General features: G+C 43.4%; 1 protein-coding gene across 50 annotated transcripts in view; it reads left to right on the top strand.

Annotated features, from left to right (window-relative positions):
- The window catches only part of DTNA (dystrobrevin alpha), a 434,483-nt gene that overhangs the window by 392,276 nt on the left and 17,729 nt on the right, over positions 1-24,478 (top strand). For 31 of the 50 annotated variants that reach the window (XM_069568760.1, XM_069568778.1, XM_069568772.1 and 28 more), the window contains 3 exons: positions 337-434; positions 5,914-6,027; positions 14,965-15,061. In XM_069568760.1, the coding sequence (XP_069424861.1) occupies positions 337-434; positions 5,914-6,027; positions 14,965-15,061 (309 nt within the window). Of the gene's footprint in view, positions 1-336; positions 435-5,913; positions 6,028-14,964; positions 15,135-16,235; positions 17,235-24,478 lie in introns of those variants that run through there. The other 19 variants (XM_069568764.1, XM_069568762.1, XM_069568783.1 and 16 more) reach the window with 5 other exon arrangements.

Raw genomic sequence — 24,478 nt, 5'->3', positions numbered from 1 at the left:
AAGCCCTTTACTGAAAAAAATAGCTGTACTGGGAACAGCATGGCAAGAATGAACTCGCTCCCCAATATCAGAAATTTGGAACCAGTTTTTCCCACGTTTTGTGTATTTGCCTGCAAAAGAATTCTTTTATGCTTTCCATCCCATAAATGTGCTCCAGACCTCCCCAAAGGCTGGTCTTTAGGAGAAGAACGGCCGTTTAATTTTATGTGTTTTGCTTTTTTTGTTTTGATAAAAATGGTTGTCTCTTTCGTGTGCATATCTCACGACTCCTGTCTTTTCAAACACACATAGATTCCCCTGCCAGATACTAAATAGTGTAAACCACGTATTTTTCAGCAGCCAACTCAGCAGAGGAGTGCCCCTGACATCTCCTTCACCATTGATGCAAATAAGCAACAAAGGCAGCTGATCGCAGAACTAGAGAACAAGAACAGGTAAGACTTTAGACAGACTGGCTTTTAGGATCAGAGTGCACGCTCATTAGTAACCTATAGTCATGCTTTTAACTGTCCAGGTTTTTCTCACCCTGGCTTCCCTGGTGGTGCAGAGGTTAAAGCGTCTGCCTGCAATGTGGGAGACCTCGATTCAATCCCTGGGTCAGGAAGATCCCCTGGAGAAGGAAATGGCAACCCACTCCAGTATTCTTGCCTGGAGAATCCCATGGACGGAGGAGCTTGGTGGGCTATGGTCCATGGGTCATAAAGAGTCGGACACGACTGAGCGACTTCACTTCACTTCACTTCACTTCAGGCATATAAATATAAGGGAAGTCATCTAGAGTCAGTGAAGCTGCTTCTGAAAAACTAATCTTTAAATTTTAGATCATCAGAAACTTCATGAGGGAAAAAAACAAATATATATATATTCTGAGATGTCAATACAATTAATGTACTGTCCCTAGATAGTATCATTTCCCTTTTTCTGAGATACTTATTTTTGTTAAGGAGCTGCCTAAGGCAGAAGGGCCCCCCTGGGTGCTAAAGACTAAGTATCTTAATCACCCAGAGACAAGTAGAAGTCTCGCCAGGGAGGGCCCTGTGAGGATCGCAGGCTAAAGGGGCATCTGGGGACACCACCATCACCCACTCATTCAAGCCAAACATTTCCATGCCCTATCCATCAGGAGGTTTTCCTCTTTATTAACACAGATTGACTCACCGTCTGCTCCGTGAGAGTTCCCCCAAACCAGGCGCTTCATCTTCTCCATTCCCACCCAGTGCAACCTGTCACTTTATAATATATAAATCATATCATGTTATTTCTTTTTCAAAACCTCTGGTGATTTTTCCGTTACACTGTGAATAAAACCCACCCCTCTGACCGCAGTCTTCAGGTCCAGCCTGACCTGATTCCTGCCTCCCTTTCCAGCCACTGCCCACCTCACTCATTACACTCCTGCTTCTTTCTTTCTTTACAGCCTTTCATGTACTGGCTGTTCTCCTAGCTTACAGAGCTCTTCCTCAGGGTCTCTGCAGAGATCGCTCTTCCTCACCGCTCAGGTCTCAGCTCAAATGGCATCTCCTTTAAGGTCACCTCTCTAATACCTCCTACTCCAGGAACCACTCTCTATTACATCCCTGTATGTGTGTGTGTGTGTGTGTGTGTGTCTCGTCTGACAGATATGGAATTTCTTTGAGAACTGAGTCCATGACAAATGGCCCCTGGATTCCAGAACCATGCCTGGTACACTGAAACACTGTAGAAGCTCAGCAAATAAATACTGAGTAAGAAAGTAATAAATTGCTGAGTCAGATCTTAAACTCAGGGCTGAGTAAGCCTCACACAAAAACAACTTGTACCTTCTGTATTTCTCAGAGCAGCACCAAAATGTCTTAACGTTTAATCTCATCTCTTAACACTGAGGTGGCTTCTGAGATCAAACTGGTAAAGAAGAAAGTTGTGATCATTGTTACATGCCTGTAGAGTCTGACCTGAAAATCTTGGGATAAATGGTCAAGCTATTCTTTGAAGTTCTACAGAAATAAGTTAAAAGGAAGGTAAGAATTCAGGACATTTTCATATTCTTAGAAAAAAAGACTAAAGTGAAAATTTACAAGCACACAAATAGCTAATCTTGGTAGCAACTTTTATCTACTCTTCTATCTTTCCAAAGCATTTATTCTCCCTTCCAGTTCTCTGCTTCCACTCAGCATGGGGATGTCATCCGTGTGTGCTAAGTTGCTTCAGTCCTGTCTGACTCTGCAGCCCTGTGGACTGTAGGCTCCTTTGTCCATGGGATTCTCCAGGCAAGAGTACTGGAGCAGGTTGCCATTTCCTCCTCCAGGGGATCCTCCCAACCCAGGGACAAACCCATGTCTCTCCTGCATTGGCAGGTGGGTTCTTGACCACGAGAGCCACCTGGGAAGAGACTCGAGGGGAAAATCGGGACTTCCTTTAAGGAAATAACCCAGGAATATGTACCTCCACGTGGGATTCCAGAATCAGCAACAGGCCCCATGAATGTGCTGGGTGTGCCATGCGACCACTCCTTCTGTTTAGTTCTAGGGCATTTGGGGATGGCACTTTCTGAAGGACCAGAGAGAGAATAGAGGAATGGGAATGAGAAAAGATGGCAGGAAGAGAGCTTCATGCTGTCCCTCGGTTCCTTCCCCACCCCATGCCTAAAGAGCGTCTAGTCCATCCCGAACTCATCTCTCTACTCCAGCAGCCTCAACCCCACGGATGACACCAGAACCGTGTCCCAGAAGCTTATCCAGGTCACAGTTCCTGTACCATGGAAATCACCCAGGGATCCCATGGTCTCCAAAGTGACAGTTAACCCAGTAATCAGATCTCTGGGCTTCAAGGGACTATAGAATTGCTTGCTTGACTTTGTGACTACCCTAGGTAGTTCATAGATGTTTCATAGATGTTTCAGCAGTGATCTTTAGAAAATAATGCTTCCTTACAACATACTTAGAGGAGCCAGTTGGAGTTAGTATTAGGAGTAGCAAGACTCTTCAAATTACATTCTCTAAGTCACAGCCTCGGAGAAGGCAATGGCACCCCACTCCAGCACTCTTGCCTGGAAAATCCCATGGACGGAGGAGCCTGGTGCGCTGCAGTCCATGGGGTCGCTGAGTCAGACACGACTGAGAGACTTCACTTTCACTTTTCACTTTCATGCACTGGAGAAGGAAATGGCAACCCACTCCAGTGTTCTTCCCTGGAGAATCCCAGGGACGGCGGAGCCTGGTGGGCTGCCATCTATGGGGTCGCACAGAATCGGACATGACTGAAACGACTTAGCAGCAGCAGCAGCAAGTCACAGCCTGCCTAGACCTGTCAGACCAAGTAATGGAGACTAAAGGAGTCTGATAGATATGAGGTTTGGGGCACACCAACCTGAGTTCAAATGACCACTGCCACCTAGATATTAAACTTGGACAAGAGTTGTAACTAGTCTATGCTTTGATTCCCTTATTCATGAAACAGGTAATAGCAGTCCCTGTATATAGAACAGTTCCTAATAGAACTGTTAGGAGGATTAAATAAGACTAAAGAAGACAATGACTACTTAGGCCTGAGCGCACACACACATACAAGAAGACAGCACAGTTCCCAGGTGTAGTCTAAGCACTTCGTGCTCCTTGCCTAGCTTATCATTATGCTCTTTTCTGCTAGAGCTGCTTCTATTTTCCTCTTTGGGGCAAAATGGTTCTGTCATGGTTCTGTCCTCAGAATCAACAAGGAGAACAAGTGGAAGTCACAGAATGTCAGGATGTTAGCCCTGAGGAACGTGGAAATCTCAGTTCACTGATGTTCAGGCTGAGCTCTCTGGGACCCCGAGGGCCCTGTAGGGGTGCATGAAGAGGAAGAAGGGGCATCCCAGGTGGTGCTACTGGTAAAGAACCCACGTGCCAGTGCAGGAGTTGAAAGAGGTGCCAGTTTGATCCCTAGGTCGGAAAGATCCCCTGGAGGAGGGCATGGCCACCACTCTAGTCTTCTTGCCTGGAGAATCCCAGGGACAGTGGAGCCTGGCAGGCTGCAGTCCATAGGATAACACAGAGTCAGACACGACTGAAGCAACTGTATGCACCAAAAGGAAGGAAGAAGAGCCAGTGGTGCAAGGAGCTCCCCTTCTTTAACCAGAGAAGTTTCTTCTTAACTGTCTGATATGCTGGTTTTCCATGGAAGTTTCCTTTTAAAGAAAAATTTCCAGCTTGAAACACCAAGGGGGAGCAAAAAAAGAGTTGAAACCCACTGAATTATGGTCCATATCCATGAGAGGGACAATGACTCACTCGTAATTAGCTTCTTGATGCTGGCGTGTTTGTGGCGCAGGATATTATAAATCAGCCTTTCAGATGGAAAGTCACCCAGCCCCCTTGCTCACCAAGTTCACCTTCCATTCTCATTCTCGGTGCTTTGTTCTGTCTTACTGGCCCTTCTGCATTTTACTGGATAGGAGGCTGACCCCTCCCCCAAGAATCCATGACTTGTAACCTTGCCTAATAGCGTCTAACTCACTTAGGGATAATTTGCTTTGCGTCGGTCACCTATCCTTTATGGCTGGCCTAACGTTCACCCCAATGCAAGGCAGACCAGACCCCAACATTAATAATAGACAGACACGTCTCACCCCTGACCGAGGTCACACCAGTAGCACTCTTGGGTCACTGATTCAATTACAGTGACTCCTTTTAAAAGCACTTTCCTTCTTAAGGCTACCCTCATTGAGATCCATTGTTACGGTTGAAAATGTTAAGAAAAGAGAAAGAATTTTGCCTAACTGGGGGCTTTCCAGATAAATTCAGTGAGAAGAATTTCACTCCTGGTGTGAGAATGAGGTTATTTAGTTTCATAAAATGAATGCCATTTATCCTTATTTTCCTTCCAAGCATCTCTTACTTGGTATCTGCAGGTAGTTTAAGGTGTCAGACTGAGATCATAAATAAGAGGAAGATTCATTTTCATCTCTTAAGCAGTGCGCTTTGCAAAGTTGAAGACTTTACCGCAGCATTATATTACTGACTAGAGAGATTAGGTCCTGGGGAGAACAAGCAGCTTGAAGGTTCCAATGACACAAGCAGACCTTCCTGGTTCCTAGGATGTACTGGAGATGAAGGCAGTATCCCTCATCCACAGCACTCAACTGTTGCAGGGAGAGGGACCCCTTGCAGGGCCTGAGAGTGGGCTCTTGTCTAACACTGGGAAATGCATTGTCCAAGGAGACACACGTGCTGACAAAGCAAAAGACTTCGTTGGGAAGGATGCCCCAGGAGACGAGCAGCGCACAGGAACACAGGAGGACTGCTCTGACTCCTGATTCAGTCTCAGGTTTTATGGTAATCGGGGTCAGTTTCCAGGTTGTCTCTGCCCAGTCATCTTGCTTGGCCCATATTTGGTCTGACTCAGGGTCCTTCCTTGGAGAAGGGTATGGCCACCCACTCCAGTATTCTTGCCTGGAGAATTCCATGGACAGAGGAGCCTGGGGGGTTACAGTCCAGGGAGTCGCAAAGAGTCGGATATGACTGAGCGACTAACACTCAGTGTCCTTCCTGGTGGTAAGCACAACTCTCAGCCAAGATGGATTCTGGTGCAAAGGATTCTGGGAGGTTGGTCATCTCCTCCCTCCTTCGGTCCCTCCCAGATTCTCCCAGTTAGTTTTTGGCAGCAGCAGCACAGCACGTTCCTTATTTGAACCTCTGTTGTGAGACAGCTCAAGCAAGCAGTTATCATCAGTTATCACCGTGCCTGACCAATGCAGTTTCAGTCAGCAGTCCCCTAACACAGCTTAGCTACAGCCAACACCTCATAAACACCGTCAGTTCATGAGGATAGGTTTTGCTCCAACACATAGGAGGACCCCTTCTTTCTTTGCTCTGGTGGCCCTGATCAGCCTACATGTTAGATCCTAGATGTCCTGGAAGTTAACTGACCGGGTTTCTCTCCTTCCTCCTCTCTCCCAAGAGAAATCCTACAGGAGATCCAGAGGCTGCGGCTAGAGCATGAACAAGCTTCTCAGCCCACGCCGGAGAAGGCGCAGCAGAACCCCACTCTGCTGGCAGAGCTGCGGCTCCTCAGGTAAGAAAAGGAGCCCAGGGCATCTCAGGAAGGTCAGTGTTTGAGATGGTCCATACCATCTGACAGTGTCCACCGGAAAATGGTCGTCAACCTCCGTAGCTGCCAGTGTCTGTTTGCTTTTATTTTTATAGCACACATCTAATTGCTGAGATTTGGGGGTCTGGGAAAAGAAGCTATTTACATTTTACTTTTTTCTTTGACACAGAGAAAAGGACACAGTGTTCTTCAGATCCAAAACCAGATGTTTCACTAGAAAAAAATCTTTATGGTGCATTCTGTTTTTTAATTACAGTATAGTTGATGTCAGTTATTATGTAAATATGATATTATGGAAGTTGTTCTGTGTGTGCTTAGTTGCTCAGTCACATCAGACTCTGTGACCCCATGGATTGTAGCCCTCCAGGCTCCTTTGTTCATGGAATTCTCCAGGCAGGAATACTGGAGTGGATAGCCATTCCCTTCTGCAGGGGATCTTCCCAACCCAGGGATCAAACCTGGGTCTCCTGCATTGCAGGTGGATTCTTTACCACCTGAGTCATCAGGAAAACCCCATACTTCATTTATGGTTTTTATAAACTATTGGCTATATTCCCCATGTTGTACAATATATCCTTGCTGGTTATTTTATACATAATAGTTTGTACCTCTTAATGCCTAGCCCTGTATCTCCCATCCCCCACTTTTCTCTCCCCTCTGGTAACTGCTAGTTTGTTCTCTATGTCTGTCTTACTGGAAAAAAAAAAATTTGAACTCAACTGTTTTTAGTTATTTGCACTATCAACAACATATTTATGATAAAAGTGATCAACAAAACAAACATGTAAAGAACTAAATAATCATCACTTTTTAAATTAAAAAATTTATCTGTGACCCATAAATTCTCTCCAACTTTTGGTCCCTAAGATTTTTCTATACAGCTCCTCACTCCTTCTTGTTCTGCAAATGAATTTAAAGGCCTAATGTTACCTAGTCAGTCATCATGAAATATTCTTAGAAAGGACCGAAGAAGGTCATTTGGTTCCACCCCTGAATTTCAGGGTACTTCTCAGCCTCAGACTGTAGAGGGCAGCAGGGCGTGGAACAGGAGGGTGAACACGTGCAAAAGGAGTCAGACCAGGGGCTCTGCTTCAGACTTACCAACATGCCTTGAATATGGCACTGACCCAAACCTGTCTGAATGGAAAACGATGCAAACATAGCCCAAAGATACTCCCTAGTGGAAATGTCATATTTCACAAGGCAGTCATAGTCAGCAAGTATAATATTCTTTCCATCTTTCAGTTTGGATGCCAAGTGTCTTTCAGGTATATCTAACTCCAAGGCAACTAACTCTTATTAACTTCTTATAATAAGAACAGATGCATCTGCTCAGAAATTAGAGTGCCCCTTGTCAGCATTAGAGCGCCATTTGCTTAGTCTGGTGGCTCAGACGGTAAAGAATCTGCCTACAATATAGGAGACCTGGGTTCAATCCCTGGGTCGGGAAGAACCTCTGGAGAAGGAAATGGCAACCCACTCCATATTCTTGCATGGGAAACTTATGGATAGAGGAACCTGGTGGGTTACAGTCCATGGAACCACACAGAGTCAGACCTAACTGAGCGACTAACACGTTAACTTCCTACTTACAAGGAGACTAAATTTAGCACATTCTGTACGGCTGTATTTGTGTTTTACCAAGTCCCGGTTGATTATATGGATCTTTCTAGGGGCTCCACTCCAACCCAGCTCTATGAACATATTCACATCTGAGCACTCAGCACACCTGGCCAGGGAGCAGGCCCTGCCTCTCAGGTGGGATCCAGTTTCCCCAAGCTCATACATTTGACTGGAGGGGGAGACCCACCCAAGGCCTGAGTTATGGAAAGGAGATGTATAGAGCTTGCAGCTTGTAGAGGCTTCTGGATATGCAGAGATCACATCATACTTTAGAAGAACAAGATAATTTAATGGAAGAAATACAAAGTCTTCCTTTTCAATATATGTGATTTCTGGTCCTACTTTCAGAGAGATGTTTTAGCAGTTCTTGCATATTCTGCTACACCATCACCCAGAAGGGATGAAAATGAAAAGGAAAAGAATGTTTTACATCCTCCTCCTCCTCAAGAGCTTATGAAAGTAAATCACTGCTTGAAAGTAGCATATTTTCCCAAATAGGATTATGTCGGCCCTTCAGACTCACAAGTAAAGAAAGTTGAGTCTAGTATGTGCGTGCATACTAAGTCGTTTCAGTCATGTCTGACTCTTTGCATCCCTAGGGACCATAGCCTGCCAGGCTCCTCTGTCCATGGGCATTGGCCAGGCAAGAATACTGGCGTGGGTCGCCATGCCCTCCTCCACAGGATTGTCCCAATCCAGGGATCAAATTTATGTCTCTTACATCTCCTCCATTGGCAGGCGTATTCTTTACCACTAGCACCACCTGGGAACCCCTCTCATGACCCTAGCTGGGTTTAAAGCCATACTAAGGAGTCTGGCTCTGTGGGGAACTTGTAGAGTTTTGGCCATCACCATCAGAGGGTGGCCCACACATCCGGCTTGAGACCTGAAACACCTACATCTGAGCTGATTTGCTTGCCTGCCTCCATATTCTCCAGCTTTCCCAGGTGGCTAAAAAAAAAAAAACACCAGTCAATGCAGGAGATGCAAGTTCAATCCCTGGGTCGGGAAGATTCTGTGGAGGAGGGCACAGTATTCTTGCCTGGAGAATCCCATGGACAGAGGAGCCCAGTGAGCTACAGTTCATAGGGTCACAAAGAGCTGGACGCAACTGAAGCGACTTGGCGTGCATGCGTGCATGCAGATTTGCGTGCCGGGCTTCCCAGGTGGCTCAGCAGTAAAGAATCTGCCCGCCAGTGCAAAAGACACGGAAGACCTGGGTTCGATCCCTGGGTCCAGAAATTCCCTGGAGGAGGAAATGGCAACCCACCCCAGTGTCCCTGCCTGGGAAATCCCATGGACAGAGGAGCTTGGCAGGCTACAGTGCAAGGGGCCACAAAAGAGTCGGACTCAACTGGAGCGACTTCGCAGGCATTCCATATTCTCCACATTTCTTCTGCCTGGAATAAGTACCCTCCCTTGAAGGATATTTCTCTGGATATTGATGAACCACTTATACTGTGCTAAGCACGTTAACAATTTGGAAGTTTCACAAATACCCAGAAACCCTGCTCTGGATGTTTTATCGTTTAGTCATTTCATACTTTTCAAGAGTTCCAAAACTCTTGCTAATTATTACTTTGGCCTTGAGTTCACACTGAGGGGTGACCATGTGAAGCTGCCAAAGGAGCTCCTTTTTGTAGCTTTGACAGAGGTCTCCTCCACCTAATATAGCTTTTCTGGGCCTCTTATTGAGAAGCCATCAGGAGAAATTTCTTTACCAGGGAAATGAGGGCAGCAAGATCAGTGCTTTGCTTTTCATGAACACATAATTTATTTTTATCTTAAGGGCACCACAACCTTTCTAAATGATCGCATTTCCCTTATGCGACATGACAAAGCTGAAAGCCAAGTTTACGACCCAGATCTGGCAACTGAATAGCATTATAGGACAGGCATTTCATAGACGCTTCCTATGCACTAAGCTGTACCTAACGCTGTCACACTTTCATACAGTTGCTGTAAAAGACCTGGGGGAATGGCCATTTACTATTATAGGGAAAGGAAAGGGTTAGTCCCTCTGTCGTGTCTGACTCTTTGAGACCCCACAGACTATAGCCCCCCAGCCTCCTCTGTCCATGGGATTCACCAGGCAAGAATACTGGAGTGGGTTGCCATTTCCTCCTCCAGGGGGTCTTCCTGACCCAAGGATCAAACCAGGGTCTCCCACATTGCAGGCAGATTCCTTAACATCTGAGCCACCAGGGAAGCCCCTTACTACTATAGTTTTTCTATAAAGAAACTGAGGTTCACAGAAATGAAATAACTTTCCCAAAATCCTGCACAGTGAGCATCACAGGTAGATTCTCTCTCCTTTCCTTGCATACGTGCATTCTCAGTCGTGTCCGACTCTTTGTGATCCTATGGATTGTAGCCCATTAGGCTCCTCTGTCCATGGAATTCTTCTGGCAAGAATACTGGAGTGGGTTGCCATGCCCTCCTCCAGGGAATCTTCCTGACCCAGGGACTGAACCCCCATCTCTTAAGTCTCCTGCATTGGCAGGGGGGTTCTTTACCACTAGTGTCACCTGGGAAGCCCCTCCTTTCCTCGGGTCTTAATTATCTCCTGCCTAGACTATTATAATAAGTACTTACTTGATTCCCAGCCTCTGGACAATATACACTGCTATCATTTGATTATTCAGTTAGTTCAATTTAACAAATATTTCTAAAATGCTGTGTGCCCAGAACTGAGTTGAAAAAGATATTGTTCCTGGTCTCATAGAATTTGTGGTCAAGTAGGAAAATGACATAAATCAAATAGTTACACAAATAACAGTGTGATTATTAACTGTAATAAGTTCTATAAGGAATCTTCCTTTCAAAAAAAAAAAAGACATAATTATCAAAGCTGCTACATCAGTCAGAAGTTACCATGAAGAAGGATTGTTTGAGTTGAAGCATGAAACATAAATACACGGGTATGGGGATTATGGAGGGAGCTGGAAATAGCTGATGAAAGGGTTTACTGGTAAATAGATGCGATGGCACCCCACTGCAGTACTCTTGCCTGGAAAAATCCCATGGGTGGAGGAGCCTGGTGGGCTGCAGTCCATGGGGTTGCAAAGAGTTGGACATGACTGAGCACCTTCACTTTCACTTTTCACTTTCATGCATTGGAGAAGGAAATGGCAACCCACTCCAGTGTTCTTGCCTGGAGAATCCCAGGGATGGGGGAGCCTGGTGGGCTGCCATCTGTGGGATCACACAGAGTCGGACACAACTGAAGCGACTTAGCAGATGCTATATGTACAAACACCAAACAGCAAGAGCAAATCTAGTATCTTTTTTAGAACTGAAAGCTTTGTTGACCTAGAATGCAGTGAGCAAACAGGTGCATGGTAGAGCTGGAGCTGTAGATGTAGATGGGAGTAGACTGTGATGCTGTGTGGCCTTGCAGACCATCTTGAGGAAATTGCTATCAATCCTGCAACAGGAAGCCACTGGAGGATAAGAGTTGCATATTGAGTTAACACAGTGGATTATCTTGGCAAGTCAGATTCACATGAGTCAAAGGTCTTACCCTAATATTAATTTTTAGAATACAGGCAATCAAGAGACACAGATGAAGCTGAGAAAGGCCTGCAGCATTCCATGTGGTTCTCCAGGTCTTTCCTTCCCATATTGGATGGGGAAATCTGAGGGAAAGTTTGCAAGGTGATCTAGTGAGCCTTCCCACTGCAAAACCATTAAGAGACAGCTAAAGAATTGTATTTGCAAAGATAATACCATCTTCTATAAAGAAGAAACTATTAAACTGTGAAGCAACTTCACACTACAAACAGGAATAAAAACAATTATAAATGTTCATATTTATCTCTTGTCTAAAAAAACAAGCATATTATATACCCCAAAGTTGCATTCTTTTTAAGGTATATGAGATTATTCTTTGAGAACACTTATTAATATAAAGAGACTTTTTTGTGGAATTATAATCTCTGATGCAGGTCTATGGTTTCCAGACTTGAATTTCATTAGACCAGCTTAATTTTATTTATTTATTTATTCATTTTGGGGGGGGGGGGGAAACAACACAGAGTTGAGAACTTTGTGTTTCACCGTGTAACAGCTTTGATTGGGCTGTACTGGTTGCAGCACACAAGCTTCTATGTTTGCAGCAAGCAAGGGCTACTCTTGGTTGTGGTGCACGGGCTTCTCGTTGCAGTGGTTTCCCTTGTGGCAGACCACAGGCTCTAGAGCGTAGGCCCAGTAGTTGTGGTGCAAGGCTTAGTTGCTCCATGGCAGGCGGGATCTTCCTGGACCAGGGATCAAAGTCGTGTCCCTTGCATTGGCTGCCAGATTCTTAATCACTGGACCACCAGGAAAGTCCCTATCATGACATCTTTGAACTACCATCCCCTGTTAGCACGTTTCATGAATGCAGTATATTTTTTAACTTTTTATTTTGAAAAACAATTTACACCTACAGAAGAGTGTTAAGAATATCACATTAAGGCTCCCTTCTATGCGTCACCTAGAGATTGCAAACACTTTGTCACACTCTTCTCTATCTCCCTATATATGTTTACATATGTAAACTACACACACACTTTTGATGAGCCATTTGAGAGTAAACTGTGGACATCAAAACCCTTTACCCCTAAACACTTACTATATATTTTCTAAGAAGAAAGAAAGACATTTTCTTCTATAACTATGGTATCATCATCAAACTCAGAAAAGTTAATATTGATATTTATTATGATTATCTATTATTAATATACAGTTCAGCCTTCCCTGGTGGGCTCAGATGGTGAAGAATCCACTTGCCATGTGGGAGACCTGGGTTCAGTCTCTGGGTTAGGAAGATCCCCTGGAAGAGGGTATGGCAACCCACTCCAGTATTCTTGCCTGGAGAATCTCCATGGACAGAGGTGCCTGGTGGGCTACATTCCATGGGGTCATACAGTCCAAAGAGTTGGATACAACTGAGCAACTAAGCAATATACAGTTCATATTAAAATTTTTGCCTATTATCCCAACACTCTCCTAAAGAAAGTGGGTTTTAACACACACAAAATTAAAAATAATCTGACAGAATATCAGAATAAAAAGCATTCTTTTAGAGATAAATCTATTTAGCTCTAAGAAAATAAATCACTATTTAGTCCAGGTCTTCTCAGTTTTCCTTGGAACACTGGAGGCTGCACCTCACTTCTGTTATCAAACCCACATTTGGTAACCATTGGTGTAAACACTTACAGAGAAGACATTATTAAATAAAAATTTTTTTCTTCGTTTCAATCCAACGCACGAAAGAGTGAATGTCATGTTTTGAAAGAGTACTACTTAAGATAAATACAAATAAGGCTATTTCAATGTTGATTAATTATACATTACTCTAAGTTAATTTTTTCTGATGGTTTTTAGATGCTTCTTTTAATATTTCTTATCTATAATTTGAAGAGTTTGCTTTAACCTTCCTGTCAAAGTGCTTTTGGCCTTTAGCTCTCAAAAGGCCAAAAATTACAAAACAGCATCTAGAAGAGAACTGGAAATAAATCAGAAGCATTATCTACCTTCTGCCTAGCCCTACCGAGGATGTAGCTAGAACACCACATGCAGACAAGGTCAAAGGAAAAAACAGCTAATGGAGTTGTCGCTGAAGAATACTGTTGAGTTGGGCAAGACTTTTTCAGGATTAGAATTCTACAGACCAGCAAGACAAAAGACTAAAATAGGATACCATTAAGGTCTATAAAATTATGGTGTTCCTTATCCTCAAGATTCAGAAAAGGGGCAATTGTAAACAAAATCAACAGAAGGATTGCTCTCAAAATAAACTTTAAGTAGCAATAAAAGCCAAAAATATAAAATATTTTAAAAGTCACATGTTTATAAATTTCAAATTCATTAATCATTATAGAGAAAGCCTATATGAAAGCAAATTAGAAATGTCTCATTTATATCCACCACCTGTCCTCCCACAAAATATCTTTCAACGGGATGAGTCACTGACCTAACCCAGTGTGACAGTTTTATGTTGTCCGTTTCTCATTTCAGAGTCCCTGCTATAAGCTCCACTTAATATTATGCCTGTGTCATTGAGGCTAGACATGTCGATTCATACATTAACACATGTATGGTTAAGGCATCCATACATTTTTTAAAATACAATTTCCAGTATTTCAGAATTAGAAGCCCTTGGGGCAAGGAATAAATTGTATATATCATTTTTTCACTAACAGTCATGAAATAAGAGATTGAAATAGATTTGGAAAATATACTTCAGAAATGTGAATCATTAGTATTTGTGTCCTTCCTGGTTTTCATTCTTGTTGACAGCTGAGAGAAGTTTTGCAAAACAAAGTTAAGCAAACACAAATCTTGTAGATTATTACAACAGTTGTGTAGGAACTCCTTTTTTCTGACTTCACTCTAAGCAGCCAAACCCAAACCAGAAAATTTAGATCGACTATAAAACTATGTACAAGGAAAAGTTCTCCTCTGAAAGGCACCACATTGCATACTAAGAACTGAACAATTCTTAAAAATGAAAAATTTACTTTTCTGAATCTGATTTCCAGACACTAAAGTAATCAGTATTTTCTGTGAGATTTACGAGGGTCCTTGGCCTTGGAGGATCTGTGGGTTTGGCCTTTTTAAGTGGCTGTTTGGGTTTTGTTTGTTATCTGAGGACCCAGTGGCACAGCACAGAGCCCACGACATAATAAGCATTCAGAAAATATTTTATTAAATGGTTAATTCAGGATAGATGAGGGTAAATATCCAGTAGGATTTTAATTTTGTTTTACTGTGACTTTTAACAAATAAACATACACCTGGCTGCTCTGGTATCTCAAAAGGTAAAGAATCTGCTTGCAATGCAGGAGTGAGTGATAGTCGCTAAGTCATGTGTGACTCTTAGGGACCCATGGACTGTAGTCCATCAGGCTCCTCTGTCCATGGAATTCTCCAGGCAAGAACACTGGAGTGGGTTGCCATTTCCTTCTCCAAGATACTCGGGTGCAGTCCCTGGGTCAGGAAGGTTCTCTGGAGAAAGGAATGGCTACCCACTCCAGCATTCTTGCCTGGAGAATTCCAAGGACAGAGGAGCCTGGCAGGCTACAGTCCGTGGGGTCCGGAAGAGTCACACACAACTAAATGACTAACAAGCTATAATTGTTCATTCATTTGACATTTCCCTGCCAGGTAACCATGTCAGAGACCCAGAGTTGCCCTTTTTCTAGTGGTCCACCACTGCTCCAAGACTGGGAAATGTGATGAGCTCAGTGGGTTGAGTGCTATTTCTAACAACAATGACTACTTCTTTCTTAGACAGCGCAAGGACGAGCTGGAGCAGAGAATGTCTGCCCTCCAGGAGAGCCGGAGAGAGCTAATGGTCCAGTTAGAAGGTCTCATGAAACTACTAAAGGTAAGATGCTTCACATAGCTATTTCCTAGACCTACGACTATGGCATTTGTAAAAAAAAAAAAAAAAAAAAAAATTTAATAAAATTAATTTTAAAATTTGCACTAACGTGCAATGGTTTTTCCAATTACTATAACTGTGATTTCCTCCCCCAAAAAGTGGTTTCAAACTCAGTTTTAGTATCTTTTCTTAGACACACCAAATGATAACATCAATTGTAGGGCTCATTCTTATCTGACTACTGAGGACCTTCATGGCATAAGTTATTTCCAGTTGGCTCATTTCCAGTTCCTTTTGTCCTTGAAAGTAATATTACTAAAACTGAATTTATTCAAAAATATTTTACATTTCATAGCTTTCAGCAGTTCTGACTAAACTGAACAGAAGCTCATATCTAATTCAGAAAATGAAGACACAGACATTAAAATAATTTTGGTGATTATAGTTTTATTAAGAGGAGTAACTTTTTTCATTTCAGTAAATGTTATCAAATCTGTGTGGCTTTAGCAGCAAGTCACATAATTTCTCTGGGTTTCAAATGCAAACCGTAAATGGGAATATCTCCTTCACTTTTCTACAAGTGGAGCATGTAATAAGATGGTATGCAGAGTGTTATAATAATAATTCTCATTGGGAACTGGCATTCTGTCTTTCATAAATCTTAGTCCCTTCGTCAGGGTGCACAAAGTTGCATTTCAGCTCAAAAGTAGATTCGTATGGCCGCATGTCCCTGATGGCTCCCATGGACATTTCACTGGTCTGTGGTCGTCCTGCCTGATGTAAACAACCATGAGCGAGTGACATGCCAAAGGCAGGAACTAAAGCTTATCTTAGAGCAACACAAAGTCTCTGGGACAGCTCACTTGCAAGACAAGGTGTCCTATCTTTCAATCTATGGCTCCCCTACATCCCTGACACCCCATCATTTATTGTTTCTGTATTTTTTTCTTTCTTTCCTTTTCTTTCTTTCTTCCCTTTCCTTTCCCTTCTTTTCTTTCCCTTTCTCTCTTACTTTTCTTTCTCTCTCCCTTCCTTTATTTCTTTTATGTATTTATTTTTTAATTTCAAAACTTAAAGAACAGTTAACAAATATTTGTTGAAACCTGCTGTCTCCCAGGCACTGATGTAAATGTAACACTTTTTTTTCTTTTCTTTTCTTTATTCTTTATTCCTGTAGTCGACCTTTCCTGCCATCAGTATCGGAAATGCTTTATCTTTACTGAACAAAATTTACTTTTCATTGTATCAGACATATAAAGTATAAAATTCAGTTTTTGTTGTACTATCTATCCTCTGTCCATGGAATTCTCCAGGCAAAAATGCTGGAGTGGGCTGCCATTCCCTTCTCCAGGGGATCTTCCTGAACCGGGGATCAAACCTGTGTCTCTTCAGTGCAGATTCTTTGCCATCTGAGCCAGCAGGGAAGCCCATGTTAAGACAGGACCAGATAATCAATAACCTCTTGCTGTTTCTGCCCTATTATCTCATTTGATGATCCAGACAGCTCTTTCTGTTTTTTTTCCCCCAAATATACCAAATAAAGTGGGCCTGTCCCATCTTTCCCGTCACCAAATGACAGGGAACTGAAAACAGCCCTTTGGTTCTATTTCTATGCTTCTGTCACTAATGGGAGAGGAGTCTATTTACCACCAGTCATCTCGGCATCACTTTAGCCTGAGTGTATTCTATTCCATCAGGATGTACCAGTTGCAGGATAAAGAGAGAAATCATGTTGAAAGATGACTGGATACATGGAGGAAAGAGACAGGTCCATAGTTTCAAACACCTAAAGAGACTTGGAACCCTAAGTAACCAAGGTAGAAGAGGCTTGGTTTCCCCCGCCTTTATTCCTTCCACTGTGTACATGCTCTTATTGGAACCCTGGGTAACCTAACCATTATTGATTCAATCTTTCTGTAGGAAGAAGAATTGAAGCAGGGAGTAAGTTATGTGCCCTACTGCAGGTCTTAACTAACAGTTGGAGGGGCCTGCCGTCCTGCCGTTTTTCTCATTGCTTTTGCCTCTAATGTATGTTCATGCTTCAGTTTGGAAAGAGAAAAAAAAATTATACTAATTTGCTTCCTTTTCAATGTAGTGCTTGAATTGAGACACATAAAATTTAGCATTTTTTATAACTATAACTACCATCAACATCAAAAGAAGAGCTATTACATCTTTTAGAACAGGGGACACATTTAATTTGTTGGAAACTCTTTAGATCTCCAGGGTCTAAGTTTCAAACCAGTCTCATGCTTTTTCTGGGTCGTTGATCAGACCCTTCTCTTAATAGAAAGACACTCACCACAATTACTAATGGTCCGTTAGGTGGAACCCACTGAGGTGCTACCTCAGTTAGCACTCAGAAGCTAACCTCGACCTCCTCTCATCCTGTGAATGTTCAGTTCAGTTTCCATTTTTACTGAAAAGGTGTAAAAACCAGCCAATTACATCTCCTCTCATTGCCTAATTACTGAGCCCTGTTCCCCACTGCTCACCATTAAGCTCTCAGTCTAATAAGAGAAAGACTGAACTCCAACTGTTCACTTCTCAGACTAGAATATACCTACCGTTGGTTGACGATCATCTCCAAAGAATAGGTAACTTTCAGCCTTTCTCTTATCACCAAGCACCTTTCTGCTCTGGGAGTTCGCAAGGGGTTACATACATCTTCCCTGGAAATATGAACCCTGTGGCTCTCTAACTGTAGCTGAACTGAAGCCCTCTGTCTGACCACGTGGCCTGGTGCAGAAGCCAGCAGAGGGAGCAACGTGCTCAAAATACAATAAGAATAAAACAAAAGCAAAATAAAAGCAGCTTTCATTTCCAGTGCATGTACCGAGCTGTGTATGACAATATATCCCACCTGCCGGTCTTATCAAAAAGTTTGACATTATTTCCATGGATCCATGACAACCACAGCCTGTCTGATTTCAACGTACCCTTTCATTCTTCTGTATTCTCTTTCCTATTATTCATTGTGCGTGTTTGTGTGTAACAAAGAATGTTTGCAAAATGCTGGACACATTTTTACCCTTCATTCCCATGGTCTGTAAAAAAAAAAAAAAAAAGGAAAGTGTAAAACGAATCTGTAATGTCAGACAATAAAAACAATGTATTACATTATTTGTATTTTGTGAACAAAGTTAATTCACTAAACTGAAGTCAAATTTTAATGAGACAGCCCCCCTGGGTAAAGGACACACATTTGCTGCCTGTATAATTGCCCATAAATTCATACCTGGGGTGTTGCTATTGTACATACAAAACACTTAGATCATGGTAAAGAAAAATGCCATCTCATGGTCCTTTCCTGCAAACAGCCTCTTTTCTTCCCTGTCTCTTACTCAGCATGTGCATAGAAAATAGAAAGAAAGCTCAACTATAACCTTACTCCTCCTAGTGGAGGCAGAAGGTAACCACCCTGCAGTCAGTCAGCCTGGCTTTAGCCATTGTCCTTTGGGGACCCTCTCTCTTCCATCTCCAAGGCAACGCATTCTTGAAAGGCTCAGTGGACCAGGACGTTCATAAACAGATGGATGCATAGAGCCAAACCATGGCAGCGTCCATTACTGCATTACTGCCTGTTTCCCCTCCAGCTCCTTCCCCGCTGAGCCCTCAACAGCTGCAGCATCACTGAATGTCAGCCAGCAGTGGTTATCGCTGCCTAGGTTGTTAAGGACCACTATTGGCAACACCCAGAGATGTCGGCAATGCATTGTCTGGATCGGGGGAGTCTTTACAGTCTTACTCATGTCTTTGCTTATAGTCAAGCCTCTTTTCCAAAAGGACCCAAGGCAGCTTACAACTAACTAAAGACAAAAACAATGACTTCATAAAATAGAAATAGAAAAATCAAACAGTAAAGAAAATGCAAATATGCTTATCTTAAGGGACAGGGGTGTTACTCTGGGCTTTCTAGTAATGAGGCAAAAAAGGGAAAACATAATTGGTAGTTTTATCAGAACAGAAATGTCAGTCCTCAAGGGGCCAAAATTTCTGTTGGCATAAAATATAAAAAGGAAATTTCACTCAGAGCTTTACTGGAGGAGGAGTGAATAATAAAGCAGACACATGCAGTAGTAGATTTCATGTGGCTGATTCTTATGCTGACCTTCAGTCAGAATTAAAGACAGAACCCCATATGTCCCAGTCCTGCAGAGGCAGTTCTACAAGGAAATAAACAAATGCCATCTGAATTTATAGACTTTTCGTAGTATAACATGATCTAAGGAGAGAATTTAGAAGTTTTAGTCTGGCGTCTGCTTCTAAATTCTGTTTTTATTTATGAGCCTCTCCCCTCTGGGGACAGTCTCTTTGTAAAATCAGATTTAAGACACCACACACAACAAATTGTGCTTGATTTAATAACCTCTACTTGCTTTATCATAAGTCTGTGTGGTTCAATGTATTTTATTATACTGGTATATATAATTCCTACTTATACTGTTTCTTGTTCGAGGTAATGCATGAATTTATTCCCCTTGAGGAGAGAACATGAATTTTTTTTTAAAAAAGAAATAGTGCCTGTAATATAATATGATGATGATTATGGTCTCATAAGCAATAAATTTTTTTACAAACTTGAGTCGAAACTATCCTACCCTCTTTCTTCTTTGTGTATTTTTAAGATTTATTGAAGGAACCATAAAAAGAACACTCATAAAAAGTTTAATAATGAAGGCGGCTGGGATATAATTGCAGTGACGGTATGTTCCCGAGTTTCTAGTATCTTTCCAGTGCCAAATACCATGACCTGGTCTAAAGTCAAGTATCCTGACTTTGAGTTCTGAAAGTAGAATCTCAATAATAATTTTCTTAGAAAGATTACTGGAGTTAGCCCTGAGTTATGGTGGTCCAAGCTCTAAGATCTTGAGTAAGTCAATGAACTTCCTAGCAATTTATCTCAAACATACTGATAATACATGGCTCTCAGGCTTGTTGTAAAGATTCAAAAAGATAATGGATGTAAAAGCACTTTGTAAAATGCTCTGGGCATATAAGATATAAGGATAAATGTATGTATGTATGTGTACACATATACATCAGAATATATGAGCTTTTCTAATTTGTCCCACATTTTACAAACACACACACACACACACACACACACATATACTCTTTCTCACATTAGCTAAGTGTGTCAGTCAGGGGAAGAACGTCACACATCATTTCCAATTCCATCTCCTGTTCTATTCTATTCTCTGTTTGCAACTGAATGGCCCAATTCACTGGGGAAATCGTGGTCACTTAGGTTCCTGCCTCTTCCAAACATTGTGAAATATGCATGGGTCAGAAATCATAGGTTTTACCAGTTTCGGTTCACCTTCCATCATCTCCCCTGCTCGTCCTCTCTGGTGGGTAGCCTATGGAGTAGTGAAGTGATCAAGAATGAATAGGGGTGGGACTGATTCACATCAGAAGTAATCGACTGTAATATTACGACTGAAATCTGTGTTCAAAACCATACCTCCCCAGCCTCTCTCTCTCTCTTCTCTTCTCTCTCTCTCTCTATTCTCCTCTTCTCTCTCTCTCTCTCCTCCTTCTCTTTCTCTCTATCTCTCACACTTCTTTTAAATTAGGGATTGTTAACTAATTCTCAAAAAGTAAAAATTGCTTCTCTGCTTAAAAACCCTTACAAAATGATCCTCTAGTTCAGGATAAAGGCTAAGCCCCTTTAATGACACTGGAGGCCCCCACACCTGGCTCCAGCTCTTTCCAGCTTCATCTGTTCCACTCCTCACAGCAAGCCTGGTGTATCAACCCCACTGGCTTCCCCAGCATGTCTGCAGTAGCCCGCAGACTCCCCAAGCCTTTCCCTGGTACTCCAAGCCCTGGAATGTTCTCCTGTCTCCCACAGTGCTTCCTCTTTTCTGCCTGGAAATCTCTGCTGTAAGATGCAAGGCCCCTGGTGCCTCCTGTCTGACCAATCAGAATTAGGCACCTCATCTGCATCCCCACATGAAGCCCTGTGATGATAATCAGGGTGGTTTGCAAGAAAGGATGAGAAGAGGGTTGGATGTCACTAAACAGGAGGCCACGTAAAATCAGGCAGGCCTGACTGCGCTGCATTCTCCACCAAACCCGAGAGGCTGACTTTCGGGAAGCGGGTGACCTGGGTGGGGGAGAGTTCACAGTACCACCTCCCCTTGTCTCTTGACCATCTGCTCGGCCATTCCTCCAGACGGTGCTGGTTCCACAAAGTGACACTGGGCACTTCCCCTGAAACCGCCTTCCTTTCTGGGATGGAGTGGACACCCAAATCCTTCCTGGAAAAAAATCAGAAAATTTATGGATCTTGTCAGACTTTTTAAAAATTGATACAACAGCAGGTTGAGTGGATTCTCAGAGAATGGAGGGTAGAAATGAATTTTTCATTTATTCTCTGGGAAGAGAGCTATTTTAAATTTGCCAAGTATGATGAATGGTTTCCTTCTTCCATAAATCAACTCTCTCCTCAGGAATTTGAAATCTATATATTGATCCACATGGACCATTGTCCCTTAAGTTTTTGCCCCATTAATCACTGAGTAATTTCCAAAAGAGGATGTTCACAGAGATTATTCACTCTAACTCTTCTAAAGTTGTTACCCAACAGCCATGCCTCATGACCAGGCCAGAGGCCACAGTTCTCTACAGGATACACCTGTGAAAATGAAACTGTACCATATTCACTCTTGCTAGTGGCCCAGTAAGAACAGCAGTCAGGAAGGCCCAAGCTGGTGTTCCCAGCAGTAAGTCTGAAAGTGAAGGTGTTAGTCACTCTTCGTGATAGCATGGACTGTAGCCTGCCGGGCTCCATCCATGGAATTCTCCAGGCAAGAATACTGGAGTGGGTTGCCATTCCCTTCTTCAGGGGATCTTCCTGACCCAAGGATCAAACCCAGGTCTCCCACATTGCAGGCAGATGCTTTACCATCTGAGCCACCAGCCAAGCCCCTGGTGTCTACTGTGCCTCAAATTGGCCAGTGTGCTGACATAGGGAGGTGGGCCCTGATAACCCAGGGAGCCAGGATTCTACCCCCAGGTCTGGGTAAAGGCTAGCCATGACTGGGGAAAAGATGCAGCTGAATCTTTTCTTCAGCACCGAATCATCCACCTAATTTCTTCACACAGTCAGACTGCTTGTAATTGCACCAATTAGAGATTCATTTAGGAGATAGTAGCTGTTAGTCATTCACACATAGGTGTAATTTAGACTCAGTCAATTGTTTTTCCCTTAAGCATAACCACAGTCTGTTATTTTTCTCTTAACACAAGACTACTCATGGGAGTTTTGAAGACAGGAAACAGGCAGAAGGGGGTAGGGAAAGTTGGCTTTGGAGACATGGAGTTAAGCAAGGAGAGCGGAGGCCAGTGTGGTACCCAAAGGTGGCATGGTGCCCTGTGGTACCTTGCAGCAGCAGCCCCAGGAGCATCATATGGTAGAGAGCCCGGTGGCACAGGTGTGAGCAGGGCTGGCATGCACTGCAGCCCCAGTAACATCGGATACTGAAACACAGGCCCACAGCCCCATATCCAAAATCACTGGGTCCAGAGATGCTCCAGAACTCAGAATCTGGTTTTAGAAACTCAGTACAGTGCAGACACCACGTAAGTAGCCTCATAGCAGTTAGGAAACTACATGTGTAGCCCATTGGATTTCACATTTGCAGATAAGAGACTGGGGGGCCTGTGTTTCTGAACTGATTGATAAACAGCCCGAAGGCTCTTCTGCCACTCTGGCACTCACACTGTTCTCCATGAGCCGGTAACTAGAAGGTACTACTGCATGGCCCAGCAGAGAACCCTAGACCACTGCTCCGACACACTCCCCAGTGCATCCTTGTCCTACGTCTTCCGAGCCTTTAGGTAGCTCACCCTTTCAACATTGGTGACAGTATGTTTTGCAACAGTGATGGAAGCATGCGAAGGTTGGTCCCAGTGCCCACAATCCTGAGAAGTAGCTGTGGTGATGTAGGAAAACCCTGGCCTTGTGGCCTAAAGGCCGAGGGTCCATTCAACCTCTATCCTTCACTAGCTCAGAGACCTTGGGTAATTATGACCTCTGAGCCTCAGCTTGCTAACCTGAGAAATGGGAGTACTCATACCTCAAGTGGTTGTTGAGAGGATTAAGTGAAATAGATGGGATTAAGGTGCTTTCTAGACTATCAATTGCTATTGAGACATAAGCTACTATCATGCCTAGCTCTTATTAGTGAGAGAATAAAGCAAACTAAGGCATGCCGATATGCTCTTGAGGCTATAAATTGCATAAAAGAGTGGAGTTTTATTATTATTGTGAACCTCCTATCACAGAAGAGGATGTGACTTCCAGGGTAGAGAAGGTAACCCACCCTGTGTAGCCAAGAGAAGGCTTCTTTCTTCCACCCCCCTGTCCAGCTTCCTATGGCCAGCCCCTCCTGCCAGCTGCATCTGGGTCCTTGGTAAAGAAAACAGATGAGAAGGGGCAAGGAGCCCTTCCAAGGGCCCTGTCTTGGAAAGGATGCACAGGAGGGTTGCCAGGGAGAGGTGCCTGACCTCAGGGGAACTGACCAACACTTGTCTCCTTTAGGGACCCTCCACCAGCCATAGGCCATCTAGGCCATCCACAGCCCAGGGCAGGCAGAGCACCTGGGCTCAGGCCCCAGCCCAGACACTCTAGCCCCATCTCCTGGACAATTGTTTTCACCTCTCTGAGCACTGTGGTCCATGACGGCACATTTAACACAATGGGACCTACTTCAGTAGGTCATGGAGAGACACCAGTGGGAATGTATGTGAAAACCTTTTGTACATGGTGAAGCATGACTCAAAAGTGAAGTCACCACCTATTGGTGTGAGATGCAGAGAGGTGTCCAGGTAACTCATCAGCAGAGGAGTCTACCGTAATGACCTTGAGCTGCCCAAGTTCACTAAGGGAAACCAGGTCCATCCTGGAGAAGGCTGGGGCAAGGGGCTGCAAAGCATCACCAGCACGCAAACTTCACTTCTCTGGGCCTCATGGGCCACTCCAAGGTACTGTTGTGAGTGAAAGAGTGGAATCCTCAGCGCCTCAAGCATCACATGAGTTATTTTCTGTTTTGCTTCATTTTTAATTCTGGATTTTTCTCAATTTATAGATTTGACTTTTATGTGTGATGCTGGAGCACTGGAAAGCTAACAGCATGGCATTTTATAGGATTGATGTTGTGTGTTTTAACTGCAAGCAGCTGAACCCACAGCAAAGACCTAAATGGAATACTCGAGAGCGCTGCTTTGGTGGTGCATGTCTGGGGTTTGAATGGGGTGATGATGAATCTCTGGAGCTTGCTGTGAAACAGTCCTCACTCTCCCTGGCCAGCCCCAATGGGCTGGAGCGCAATTTATGTGAACATCTAATCTGTTATATATGCACATCTTACATTTTCATGTTTGTGCTGACTTGACTAGCTTTGTAAACTA

The sequence above is a fragment of the Ovis canadensis genome, chromosome 23 (assembly GCF_042477335.2).
Source record: "Ovis canadensis isolate MfBH-ARS-UI-01 breed Bighorn chromosome 23, ARS-UI_OviCan_v2, whole genome shotgun sequence".
NCBI lineage: Eukaryota > Metazoa > Chordata > Mammalia > Artiodactyla > Bovidae > Ovis > Ovis canadensis.
This window is presented reverse-complemented; position numbering and strand designations above follow the sequence as displayed.